General features: G+C 51.9%; 1 protein-coding gene across 2 annotated transcripts in view; it reads left to right on the top strand.

The window, feature by feature from the left end:
* The window catches only part of TTC21A (tetratricopeptide repeat domain 21A), a 35,038-nt gene that overhangs the window by 15,930 nt on the left and 5,636 nt on the right, over positions 1-13,472 (top strand). For both annotated transcript variants that reach the window (XM_042956334.1, XM_042956333.1), the window contains exons 10-19: positions 2,477-2,574; positions 2,742-2,942; positions 3,726-3,855; positions 5,607-5,764; positions 5,992-6,207; positions 10,687-10,925; positions 11,720-11,792; positions 11,892-12,002; positions 12,374-12,512; positions 12,704-12,807. In XM_042956334.1, the coding sequence (XP_042812268.1) occupies positions 2,477-2,574; positions 2,742-2,942; positions 3,726-3,855; positions 5,607-5,764; positions 5,992-6,207; positions 10,687-10,925; positions 11,720-11,792; positions 11,892-12,002; positions 12,374-12,512; positions 12,704-12,807 (1,469 nt within the window). The remainder of the gene's footprint in view (positions 1-2,476; positions 2,575-2,741; positions 2,943-3,725; positions 3,856-5,606; positions 5,765-5,991; positions 6,208-10,686; positions 10,926-11,719; positions 11,793-11,891; positions 12,003-12,373; positions 12,513-12,703; positions 12,808-13,472) is intronic.

The raw sequence follows: 13,472 nt of genomic DNA, 5'->3' as shown, positions 1-13,472 counted from the left end.
GGGGCAGCTAAAGAAACGAGTAGACCCGTTTTCTCCCAAAGAGCTCCAAGAAAAACAAAAGTTGACAAATAACAAGGGGCGTCTGGGTGACTCAGTCGGTTGAGTGTCTGACTCTTGGTTTCGGCTCAGGTCGTGATCTCACGCTTTGTGAGATTGAGCCCTGTGTCGGGCTCTGCGCTCCCAGCGCCTGCTGGGTATTCTCTCTCTCCCTCTCTCGCCTCTCTTTCTCACTCTCTCTTTCTCAAAATAAAAAAATAAACATTAAAAAAAAAGCAAAAAAAAAGCAAGCTCATGGTCGCTGGAGGCTGGGAGCTACACAAGCCACGGGGCAGTCAGCGAGATGACAGGGGAACCAGAGAACGGAATCAAGGAGACCTTTCAAGGCGGTGGGGCAGGAGGGAGCAGAGCAGAGCCCTGTTTCCCACCACCACCAGGGACATGAAGGACAAAAAGACTTGCTCCACACACAGGCCACACCCCCTAGGACAGCCCCCACCCAGCTCAGTCCTTCCCCACTTCCTCATTCAGGGGAGCCCCCTCACCAGTCAGCCAGAAGGGAAGTCCAGTGCCCAGAAAAACAGTGACCTTAACAATTTGGGAAATCTGCCTCAGCTGCTAATACTCATCAGTCTAGTCCTTTGTAAATCTGCTAACAGTTTGAAAGAGGGGCCAAGTGGACCATGCAAAGCCAAGGCCCTCTGAGGAGCCAAGTTTAAAGCCAGATACAGAAAAGACTTCGCCACCCCCCACTAAAACACCAGGGTTTTCAGAGGCTACAATGTCAGTCAATAAGTAAAGAAGAGGCTACTATGGCAAAGATTGTAGAGAACGAAAAAGTTACTGAAAATTACAAATACGATTGCAAAGTAAATTAACTCCATAGATGAGCCAAATAGTGGGATGCATATAAGTGAAAAACCAAGATGTTCATTAGGAAGACAGTCAGGAATAAATACACCAAAATGACCAAGAAATATCTATAAAAGAGATTCCTCTTTTATAGTAGTAGGAGTAGAAGGATTTGTCTTCCCAAACTCAAAACACATTACAGAACACCAGTAGGTAAGTCAGCTCCAGGTCAATGCTGGAGTAAACAAGGCGATAAACAGAACAGAAACAGGTCTTACAAATAAAGTGACATTTCAAACCAATATGGAGGTAGGTTTCAACAATTCACGGTTGGACATCTGGCTATCCAGTATGAAAAACGTAAAGGGAAGTTCCCAGTTCACGCCATATTCAGAAGTAAACTTCAGGGGCGCCTGGCTGGCTCAGTTGGTAAAGCACGTGACTATTAATCTTGAGGTCGTGAGTTCAAGCCCCACATCAGGGGTAAAAATTATTTTAAAAATGTTTTTTTAATTTAAAAGCTCCAGATGGATTAAACATTGAAACATAAAAGTTCAGTTGGACTTGGGTTCCCTGGAGGAAACTCAGAAGCCCTAAAAGAAAATATTTTACTGATCTATGTAAAACTTTAAAACTAATGGATGGCAAAAGACAGTGACAAATAGTTAAAAGGTGAATGGCAAACTGGTAGAAAATGTTTGCTATAAAGGGTTAATAATCTTAATATTTATGAAGAGAAAACAAATCGCCCTAAAATAAAATCAGGCTAGGGGCGCCTGGGTGGCTCAGCCGGTTAAGCGTCTGACTTTGGCTCGGGTCATGATCTCACGGTTCGTGGGTTCGAGCCCCGCATCGGGCTCTGTGCTGACAGCTCAGAGCCTGGAGCCTGTTTCAGATTCTGTGTCTCCTTCTCTCTCTCTCCTTCTTCCCTCCCCCACTCATGCTCTGTCTCTGTCTCTCAGAAATAAATAAAAATTAAAAAAAAAAAGAATCAGGCTTAAGCTAGGTACAGGAGATTCACAGGAGAAAGGAAAGGGGCATTAAATGTATGGAAAAATGCTCCTTTCCCCTCTTGGTAAAAAAAAAGGAACTAAAATGAGTTGTTTTTCACGTTTTCACTGGCAAAGAGTGAAGCACGTCGTCGAGGTTGTGGGGAAAGGCGACTTTCAAATTCTTGGCAGTAACCCTAATTCAAACATCTCCGGAGGACAAGTTGGCCTTATCTATCAACATTTTAGATATACACGCCCTTTGACCAGTCAACTCGACTGCAGGAATTAGAACGCGGAAATATGTTTACAGTGGCACGGGAGCATTTAAGCATCGAAAGCAAACTGGATGCGAAATGAGGTGTCCTTCAACGGGGCAGTGGTTAAATAAAATGTCCCAGCCACGGTGCATGCTTAAAGGCAGAGCACGAGCTAGGGATATGCTTCCCTGCCTGCCTCCTGCCTCGAATTCTTTACCAGGAGCGAGCATCGCTCTTTACGTTTGCGGAGATGTTGGGAAAGGCCCCCTGCACAGCCGCCCGTCCTTCCGCTGTCTCATCCCTGCTCTTGGCCCGCGGGCCTGCTGGCTCCGGGTCCGTCCGAGCTGGCTCCTCACGCTTGTTCTGCCCCGTTCCCAGGGATCATCTGGTGCCAGATCTTGGACGGCCACCTGGAGGAGGCTGAACAGCAGCTGGAATTTATGAAGGAGGTGCAGCAGTCTCTCGGGAAGTCTGAGGTCAGAGCTCCCTGGGGACGCGGGCCGCTCCAGGCTTGTGTCCCCGGCCCTCCCCTCGCCCCAGTTTCCGGCACCCAGCAGCCAACAGGGCCCGGACTCCTGCTTCGCGCTCGCCTCCCCACGGCCCGGCTGGCGTTGGTGCCGAGACCTGGGCTTGCCTCCCCCAGGTGCTGGTTTTCCTCCAGGCCCTTCTGGCGTCCAGAAAGCACAAGGGGGAGCAGGAGGCCACCTGGCTCCTGAAGGAGGCTGCGGGGCTGCACTTCGCCGGCATGCAGGGCCTCCCCCTGGGCTCCGAGTACTTCGAAAAGCTGGACCCCCTCTTCCTGGTCTGCATCGCCAGGGAGTACTTGTTCTTCTGCCCCAAGCAGGTTAGAGGAAGTCCCATCTGCACGGCGGGGGTCTGGAGCATAGGCCTGGACGGGGGCAAAGACCTCGTCTGGCCCGGTCAGCAGGCGGCTCTGAGCCCCTGAAGTTCGGGGACCCATTGCTTTTCAATTTTTTTTTTTTTTTAATGTTGATTTTCAAGAGACCGAGAGAGACAGAGCGTGTGCAGGGGAGGAGCAGAGAACACACACACACACACACACACACACACACACACACACACACACAGAATCTGAAGCAGGCTCCGGGCTCTGAGCTGTCAGCACAGCCCCCAGGGGAATCCCGCTGCTGCTGGCCCACAGACCACACTCTCGGGAACAGGGCACCGCTCCACGCCTCTGCCTTTATCCTAGACAATAACCAGCTCCCTTTTTCCCCACAAGTCTTCTAAGAAGTCTGTTAGTCTTTACTTCTTTGCCTGCTTTACTCGTTTGCCTATTTGCCCAGCCAGTCAAGATTCTCCGTGGGCAAGGATCTTACCTTGCTATCGTAATGCCCCCCCCAGTGCCACGTAATGAGTCATTCCACAAATATCTATTAAGTGCACCACCGTGTGCCGGACGCCGTGGTCGGGACTGGGGACACAACCGTCAGCGAAACAAAGTCCCCGTTCTCTGCAGCTTGTGTGGTAGCACTAGAAGGCACCGACTGGATAAGAAACACGAGGAAGAAAGTAAAATTCCTTCACTGAGAGAGTGTTTCCTGAGAGCTTTAGGAGTCTCTCTGGAACGGGGCAAACCGTCCAGCCAGGCCCCGTGTTCCTACAGCCCCGGTCGCCGGGCCAGATCGTGTCTCCGCTTCTCCAACAAGTCGCTGTGATCCTGAGTCCTGTCGTCAAAGCGGCGCCAGCTCTCATCGACCCCCTGTATGTGATGGCTCAGGTCAAGTACCTCTCAGGTGAGCCCGCGTCTGTTCATCTGTTCAGCCACCCCCCCGGGGGTCGCAGCCCCCTGCCTCGGGCGGTTTACACAGACACACACCCCCTCACCAGGCCCGGCCACACCCCTGGCCTCCACTCCCCAGAAACCGGCCTGACTTCCCTCACCAGCAGGGGTCTCTCCCACCCGCCCGGCTACTGGAGGCTTCCTCGCTCTGAGCGGGGTACCGCGGCCGAAGCGGCTGAACTTCAGTTCCGCACAGGGTCTGCTCCGATACCGGGATCCACCCGGTCCTCAGGATAGGCAGAAATGCCCTCGTGAGGTCTGCATTCTAGTAAGGGGAAATGGACGATACGCAGAACAGAGAAGCACGCGGCCTTGTTTGTTAGGACACAGGAATTCCGTGGAGGAAACCAAAGCGGGGGAGGGGATGGGAACTGGCAGGGTCGCAGTTATTAAAAGGTGGGCAGGAGGGCATCACGGGGAGGTGGGACCCTGTAGCATTCGGCTCTCAGAGCCTCAGGGTGGCCAGAGCAATGTCCTTCCGGCTTCTCCTGTTTCGAGACCCAGGTCCTGGAGAGAGGGAAAAGGGAGACGCGTCCGTGGGAACCTTGCTGTCCCCTCTGAGGACTCTCCACCTGTGGCCTTGCACCCCAGTCTGCCTGGAAGGCAGGCTGATCTCTGGTGCGCTGGGGGCTTCCAAAGGATCCCAAATGCCATGGCATGTGTCTGGCTTCTGGCACGGCCTCGCGTGGGTCACACCGTGCAGAGACACCCCCTCCCCCGACCCTGTCTTCATCCGTGGGCCTCCCCGTTGTCATCTGGGTTTCCAGGTTTACCCACAAGCTTCAGGGGCTCCTGGGTACAAGGCAAGGGCAGGAACACTCCCCCAGGGGTGCGGGCAGCTGGCAACAAGCAAGTTAAGGGCCAAAGCAAGGTCTCCAGCTGCTTAGGTTGCCATAGTGACATCTTCGCATTTCTGCAGCAGCGCACAAGGAAGGAGCAGGGAGTTTGGGACCCAGAAGCAGCTGCTCCCCTCCCCGCCAAGTTATGGGCCCTGAGCGGGAGCTGTTGAGGGACCTGGATGGAGAGAGAGGGGGACTCTCCTACAAGCTCACTGCACCCCACCCCTGGGCTTGCACTGCTGCCGGCTGTGGGCCAGTCTGGCTGCGGGGAGAGCCCTCAGCCCCTGAGCGCCAAGGCAGGCAGAGCTCAGCCTCAGGAGCCGATGGCCCTGGGTCTAAATGCTGACTTTGTCCCTCGTAAGCTGAGTTACTTATGTAACTGGGTTCCAGTCCTACCTCAAAAAGACACAGACAATACCGCCCATCTTGCAGGGCTGGTATTAACTAACTAACTAACTAACTAACTAACCGGCAGGAAAGTAACCCTGACTTTCCAAAAGTGCTTTGCATAAAGCAAGTGCTTCGTAAGACGGGGCTATTACAGTTGCTGTTATTGTTAGGTTCTGTTCTGCTCTGAGGTGTGGGACTCGAGACTTAAGCGTCCCCCGGAGCTTCTGGACAGAGCAGTGACGTGCCTTAGCCATCTCCTCAAGGGTTGCCCCACAGTCTGAGTTTCCAGGCTTTTGTCTGGATAGTTGTAATTTCAAGAAGAGACCTCTGAGTGAAACAGAACAGAACTGGGTGAAATGGCCAACTCGGGTATTTCTGGGTAACGGAACACACAAAATTCATTCTGCCTCTACATACTGGGTCCTGGGAGTCCCCCAGGGACCCCCGGATGTAGAGGTTTGTTTATCGTTTCTAGGAGAGTTAGAGAATGCCCAGAGCACCCTGCAGCGTTGCCTGGAGCTGGACCCCACCTCCGTGGACGCCCACCTCCTCATGTCCCACATCTACCTGGCGCAGGGCAATTTTGCCATGTGCTCCCACTGCTTAGAGCTGGGCGTCAGCCACAACTTCCAGGTGGGGGTCCTCTGTGCCCAGTCGCCCCGCCTCCGCCTCCCCAAGCCCAGCTGGCCAACAGCCCCCACTTGCCCTGGGAGAGGCCCCAGGAGCTCTCGGCATCCCTCAGACCCTTCTGCGGGCCAAAGGCCAGGGCAGGCTCGGTGGGCTTCCGCGGCCCTCTCCAGTCTGGGTGCCTTGAGCAGCAGCCGTGAACCGGGGCCCCACACTCCACTCTGCTCCTCTAGGTCCGAGACCACCCCCTCTACCACTTGGTCAAGGCCAGGGCCCTCAACAAGTGTGGAGACTATCCAGAAGCCATAAGGACGCTGAAAATGATCATAAAATTACCAACTCGGAAGACGGAAGAAGGCAAGAAACTCCGCGGGCCCTCCATGCAGCCCAGTGAGCGGGCGTCCCTCTTACTGGAACTGGCAGATGCCCTCCGCATGAATGGGGAGCTGGTAAGAAATACCACGCTCTCGTCCCTGGGGACTGGGGCATGTTGGAGGTCCGGGGTAAGCCTGGGAACCAGGCTCTTTGGTTCTGGCTGATGTTTATTCGTTCTATTATTCGAGCCTTTATTCATTTGGGAGCATATCTTACCCGCCGCCCAAAGGCCTCGATGGCTCCCAGTGCCTTCTAGCTAACGTCCAAAGCCTACTGAGCCCCACCTGATCTGTCCCCTGCCTGCCTGCCTCACTGTCCCCATGAGGATCTCACAGAGGCAGAGCACACAGGCCCATCAGGACAGCCACGGGTGGTTGTGCAGATTGGGTAAGGCACAGCCCCGGTAGACGCCATAATCACACCACAGTCTTTACGAACTGTGTCCCCTTGGGAGTTTTGTGGTATATAATTTGCTCAACTGTATGAGGCAGCCCTGGGGCCTTGGCAGGTCTGGCTTGGCAAAGACAGGAAGCACCTGAGCGTCCTACGCTGGTGTGAAGGAGCAGCGGGGGAACATGGGGTGGGGGGTGGGGGTAGAGCTGACTCCACAGGCTCCCACGGCCTCGCTGTCCTCACTCACTCACCTGCTCAGCGTAGAGGGTTGGCAGAGTTCCAGGACCATCTCTAATGCGCCAGTACGGGGGCATCTGGCTGCCATAGAGAAGGAACAGCTCGTGAGGCCCTTTTCTCCTTAAAGTTAAAAACTGCCTTCTGGGGGGCGTCTGGTTGGCTCAGTCGGTTGGGCCTCTGACCTCCGCTCAGGTCATGATCTCACAGTTCGTGAGTTCAAGCCCCGTGTAGGGCTCTGTGCTGCCGGCTCAGATTCTGTCTCCCTCTCTCTCTCCCCTCCCCCCATGCACCCTCTGTCTCCCTCACTCTCTCTCTCTGTCTCTCAAAAATAAACATTAAAAAAGAAAACCGCCTTCTGGGTAGAGGTGGGGATGTGGAAGCCTGTTTGTTGTCCTTTCCTCCTTTAAATCTGCCAAAAGGAGCACAGGAATTAAAAGTGGAGAAGGAATGTCCACCTAGAGCAAACCTAGGGAACGGCCACATCCCAGCACAGTCGATTCAGTCAGTCAATTCAGCTATTGATTGAGGGCCAGCTAGCTGCCAGGCACCATCCGGCAGCTGGGGATAGAGGAGAGAAGCTAGCAAGGTCCTTTTGGAACTTACCATCGGTGGGTGAGAGAGAAAGCAGGGTGCAGTGAGGCGGGGCCAGAGGTTCCTGCCTTTGCTTGAAACCTTCTGAACTGGAGATGTGCTCAAGTGGGGAGAAGCAGGGGCATTCCTAGAGGGACTCGGGTCCAGCCCGTGGAAGGGCAGAGCCACTGAGCAAGAACTCCCTGGTCAGATGGCCTCCTTGCTTCTCTCTGTCCGGGCTCCTTTCTAGGAGACGTGGCCCGAGGAAAGTAAGGAGGGAAATAACCTGAAAAAGAGTTCTGCCGCGTGCTTTGCTTAGATGACAGATCTGCAGACTGGGGCCTTCACAGTGAGCCAGGGGTTCTGTCCTGACCCCAGCTTCTCATTAAGCCCACCCCCAAAAGGAAGACCCACAGAAAGCTCAGGGGAAATGTGAGCCTAGGGCAGCTGTGCTAGACCCTGTCCGTCCCCAGCCTAGATCCTGGGCAAAGGGCCAGGTTAGGGGGGACCGGTCCCATTTGAGGAAGGGGTCCAATATGGTGATTACAAGGAAGGACAGAGGTGATGGAGGGAGGAGAAGAAGGGAAGGAAAGAAGAAAGGGTGGGAGGGAAGGAAGGAAGGGAGGAAAGAGGGGAGAGGAAACAAAATCACAAGCAAAAGACAAGTGAAGATTACACTTGGGGAGAAAGAGTTCTATAAAAAATGGAAGAGATACTTTTTTAAAAGTTTATTTATTTTGAAAGAGAGCATGTGATCGCTTCTTGGCCTTTTGGCTAAGATCAAGTGTGAAAGAGAGCATGTGAGCAGGGGACGGGTGGAGAGAGAGGAAGAGAGAGGGAGAGAGAGAGAACCCCAAGCAGGCTCCACACTGCCAGCACTGAGCCCAACACGGGGCTCGAACTCACCAACCCTGAGATCATGACCTGAGCTGAAATCAAGAGTCGGACACTCAACCAGCTGAGCCACCCAGGCGTCCCTAAGAAGAAGTACTTCTAAGAGAACTTGTCTACATTTGATGAAAATGGAAACATGGAATCTTGTAAAACCAGCTCAAAGCAGAGCACCAGAGATCCCCAGAGCACCAGAGATCCCCAGAGGTGGCAGAATTAAAGCAAGTAAGCATAGAAAACAGTGATGCCGTTAGAAAATTATAGTCCCACGAGACAAAACAGAAAGTGGCTGAACCCTTGCTGAAGCTCTCTGGTGCAGGAAAGGGGTGAGAAAATCATTGAAGTGATGTGAGGGGATGACGGGTAAGAAAGAGAGAGACCACACATATCCAACCAAGGCAAAATAAACGTTCCTGCAGAAGAGAGAAGAAATGGAGCAGGGGAGAGCCCCACGTTGGGTGTGGAAATTACTTTTAAATAAATAAATAAACAGATAAATAAATAAGTAAATAAATATTTAAAAAATCCTAATACTAATATCCTAATGGAGTCATGGGAACCAAGGATTAACGGTCACTGGGGGCGCCTGGGTGGCTCAGTCAGTTGAGCGTCCAACTTCAGCTCAGGTCGTGATCTCACGGTTCACGAGTTCGAGCCCCACCTCTGGTTCTCTGCTGTCAGCACAGAGCTCACTTCGGATCCCCTGTCCTCCCACTCTCTATACCTCCCCCACTCACTCTCTTTCTCTCAAAAATAAATAAACACTTAAAAACAAAACCAAAAACAAGGTGATTGAAGGTTCCAACAAGCATCTGGGTAGGCAGCAGATTACCCACTGTGGGGAAAAAAAAAAAAATCAACCAAGCCTCAGACTTTTACTCAACAATACTGAATTCAGGAAGACCACAGACAATATTTACAAAGTGTTGAGGGGGAAAGGATGTCCCCCAGTATAAAAAAATTGAATAACACAAAAATTAAATAACTCAAGAATTATGATATGAATTAAACTTTTTTTTTTTAACAACCTACGTGCTGATATAACCCAGACAACTAAAACACAAAAGAAAATGAAGTTTTTATAAGTGGGAAAAAATGTGAGGTGTAAAAGGACACATAGAACTAATCTAAATAAATCTAATTGCATTGAAATAATTACAGTAATTTTGACCCAAAGCCAGTATAATTGCTAAGTTCTTAAAATAAAAGTTATTAAAATCGAAATAACAATAACATCCTATAAAAAAATTCAGGGAGAAGGTGGCATTATTATAAGCATGCTAATTGTTTCCACTTTATAGAGTGTGGGGAAAAAATGTACACAAGACATTTCTTAATAGAAAGATGACTCTTGGTAGAATTTAAGAGGCGATCTCCACCACATTAATCAAGAGTTAAGAAGAAAAGAAAGGACCAAGCAGGTCATAAAGGCAGAAATAAAGCCGAACACAACAGCATGTAAAAATGAAAACGGGCGCCTGGGGGGCTCAGTCGGTTAAGCATCCAACTTCAGCTCAGGTCATGATCTTCCAGTTTGTGAGTTCGAGCCCCGCGTCGGGCTCTGTGCTGACAGCTCGGAGCCTGGAGCCTGCTTGGGATTCTGTGTCTCCTTCTCTCTCTGCCCCTCCCCTGCTCATGCTGCCTCTCTCTCTCTCTCTCTCTCAAAAAATAAATATTTTTTAAAAAATGAAAACAGAAACTTTTCTGTTGCCAGAAAACCCAAGAACGTATCTGTGGTAACAAAATTGTAAATGAAATAAATGTACCTCTTAAATAAAAGAGGCATCAGAGTGGTTTAAACTAGCAACAGAGAGAACCCTTACTCTCTATACTTCAAACACCAAAGGGCCCAGGATGAGAGGAAAAAGATGATACAAATATACCAAGCAAACAAAAAGAAAGCAGAGATTGAGGAAGAAATGTCTGGTAAGGCTGAATCCCAGTCTGGAAGTACCAAAATGGGGAAAGAAAGCAACTTTGTTAACATAACCAAGGGCATGAATATAATGAGGAAATAATTGAAACAGACCGTTAACGTGCCAAATACAATAACATTAAAATACTTTTGACCGAAAGCAGGAAATTACAAGGAGATGCATCCATCGGTCTCCCACAAGAAGGAATTGCCAACAGATGTAGAGGTGCTAAGGAACAGTCGAGGGTTTCTGTACCCCCAGCTAGCCAGGCACCTTTCCCCTGCCCCCAGGAAGAGTGGTGGTGGACACTGAAGGGATCTCTCTTCTTTCTGCCACTGGAGCCTCTCTGCAGGTGGATGTGAGCCATCCTCCCCTCGCCTTCCGTGGAGCAAGGCTGCTCCTGGCTGTCTCCATATTTCATTTCTCTCTGGGGGCAGGAGTGGGAAGAGGGATCCCTTTAAGTCGCCTCCAAGAGATTTCAAGTGTTTTCAGGTCACCCGTGGTGGGTGACAGCTAACGGAGGTCTGTTGGGTTCCCATGCTCTAGCATGAGGCCACCAAGGTCATGCAGGACGCCATCAACGAGTTCAGGGGCACACCGGAGGAGATCCGCATCGCCATTGCCAACGTGGACCTGGCCCTGAGCAGTGGGAACGTGGACGTGGCCCTGAGCATGCTGAGGAACATCACACCCAAGCAGCCCTTCTACGTGGAAGCCAAGGAGAAGATGGCCAACATCTACCTGCAGACCCGCAAAGACATCTGCCTCTACATCGGCTGCTACCGGTAAGCCCCAGGCAGCGCCCTGACAGCCTCCTTCCCGGTGGTGTTTTAGGGAGTGGCTTCTCCAGGTTGTGTTTCCTCAACCTGGGTCTCCAGTCTGCACCCTCCAAGTGTGTTAGATGCAATGCAAGTACAGAATTTCCCATGGGTCCGCATTTGAGCGTGATAGCTTAGCCAGGCCGGCTCACTGCCGAGTTCTGAAGATACAGAATTGAATCCATCCTGCTTGGCCTCCCCCGAATGGCCCACATTCTGGTGGGAACCACGGGTATGCACTTTTGCCCTGGCCCCTGACTCTGCCCCTCCTTGAAGAAATGTCCGGTGACTCGATGTGGCCAAGGTGAGGTGCAGGAGGGTGGAGAGCTGTCTTTATGATTTGACCTTCCCAGCCCCTCCCTCAAGCAGAACTCTATCTAGGCAATCCAGGTGGGAGGCAGCGCTGGGGGGCGGGGGCGGGGGGGAGGCAAAGCCAAGAGCGGTGGGACACTAATAAACAGTGGGGTGGGGTGACGCGGCCACACCGGAGTTTTAGAAAGAGCAGGATGCCTGCTTATGCAGATGGGGCCTAGAGGGTTAGGACTGGAGGCCAGAAGAAAGGGTAGACGTTCTGGCATGGTCCAGATAACAGATAAGCAGAGCTTGGACTAAGGTAGCTAGCACAGTGCCTCGTGCACAGTGGGCTTTCAGTAAGTATTAGGTGAATGAATGAATGAATGAGTGGGAAAGAAGAGTTGGAGATGAATTCAGAAACACAAAGAGTGCATAGGTTCAAGCTAAGTCTTTGGTTACTTTTGCAGGGAGCTCTGTGAACAACTGCCTGGCCCCCACACCAGCCTGCTATTGGGGGATGCTTTCATGAACATTCAGGAGGTGAGTGAAAGCCTCGTGGCCTTGCCAAGTGGCCCCCCAATCTCATGTCTCCAGCGGGAGAGAAGAGAGACCGAGACCTTTGGACGCTTTCCCCACCAGCCTGAGAAGGCCCTGGAGGCTTATGACGAGGCCTATAGAAAGAACCCCCATGATGCATCGCTGGTCAGCAGGATCGGGCAAGCCTATGTGAAGACCCACCAGTACACCAAGGTCAGGCCAGGCTGGGGTGGGGAGAGGTGTGGGCCAGCCCAGCAGGGAAGAGGGAGGGGGGTGCATGAGTGGAAGTTTCTGGATGGGAAGGGAGTGGCTGCGTTCCCACCATAGCTCCCTGTTGAAGTGGGTGGGGGAGGGGGGCTGGCTAGGGGAGAATTCAGAAGCCATACACACACACACACACACACACACACACACACACACACACACGCCGAGCCTGAGCCCTCTGCCAGCTGGGAGGGCCTTCTCATCGCAGGCTTCTGTGTTCTGGAGGGACACACAGGTGTGGTGGCCGCCGAGGAGAACATGGTTTGAGGCACTCAAGGTAGAACCAGACCCCGAGGCCAATATTTCCTGTTTGCCCAAAGGCAATTAATTATTATGAGGCTGCACAGAAGATCAATGGACAGGACTTTCTGTGCTGTGATCTTGCTGAACTGCTCCTGAAGTTAAAGAAGTTCAACAAAGCAGAAAAAGTTTTGAAACAGGCACTGGAACACGATTTTGGTGAGGCCCCTTTCGAAGTCACTTCCCTAGCCTACTGCCCCCGCCCTGCAGTCTCTTCCTGTGGAATGGGGATGGGCGCTAGCTGGGGTCCTGAGCCCAGTCCCCTACCTCCCCCATCCCTGGCTTCCCAGGCACCAGAGAACACTGATTTGAGTTTCTACTCAAATCGGAGTAGTTTCTACTCTTTGCAGCCAAAGACCTCCCATCCATGATGAACAATGTCAAGTGCTTGCTTTTGCTGGCAAAGGTTTACAAGAGTCATAAAAAAGAAGACGTGATGGGAACTTTGAACAAGGTAATCGACATTAGACAATAGACTCAAGCTCTTTATTGGCCATTTCCTGGTGGGAGCTATAAAAGGAAGGATAGGACTGCAGGTCTGGAAGGCTCCAGGGCTGGCACTCAAAAGAGGACCTGGGTCACACCTCTGACCTCGGCCTTCCATTTATTCCCCGACCTGTGCTCTTTGTTGATGGTGCCCCGGAGTGCCCCAAGCCCGGCTGGGCTGGGTCGGAGAAAGCAGGGAGTCGGCAGGGATGCCCGTGGGATAATAATGGACAATGCGAGCAGCTCCCGGGCACTGAATGCTCTATGGTGGGTTCTGTACTGGGCTTTTTGCTTTCTTATTAATTCTCACAGTAGCCCTTTGAGATATGCACTGTGACATTCCTATTTCACAGATAAGGCTCCAAGAGGTTAAGAAATGTGCCCAAAGTCAGACTGCCAGTAAATGGGGGAGCTGACATTTGAACCAGGTCTGGCCTGTCCCAACCTAAGCTCTTTTCTCCCCTGGGCTGCCCCAGTGGGACAGTTCCTGGCCATTCCTATCCCACCTCCCTCGCTCTTTCTCCACAAGGGTGTGGCTGGCTTCTTGTTCCCGAGATGCCTTCTGCCCTTGTACCAGGAAAGCCCACTCTGACGGCTTGAGACGATTTATTCCCTTGTTTCCCACTGGATTCC

The sequence above is a fragment of the Panthera tigris genome, chromosome C2 (genome assembly GCF_018350195.1).
Source record: "Panthera tigris isolate Pti1 chromosome C2, P.tigris_Pti1_mat1.1, whole genome shotgun sequence".
Lineage (NCBI taxonomy): Eukaryota > Metazoa > Chordata > Mammalia > Carnivora > Felidae > Panthera > Panthera tigris.
Note: the sequence above shows the minus strand (reverse complement) of the source record. Positions and strands in the feature narration are given on the sequence as shown.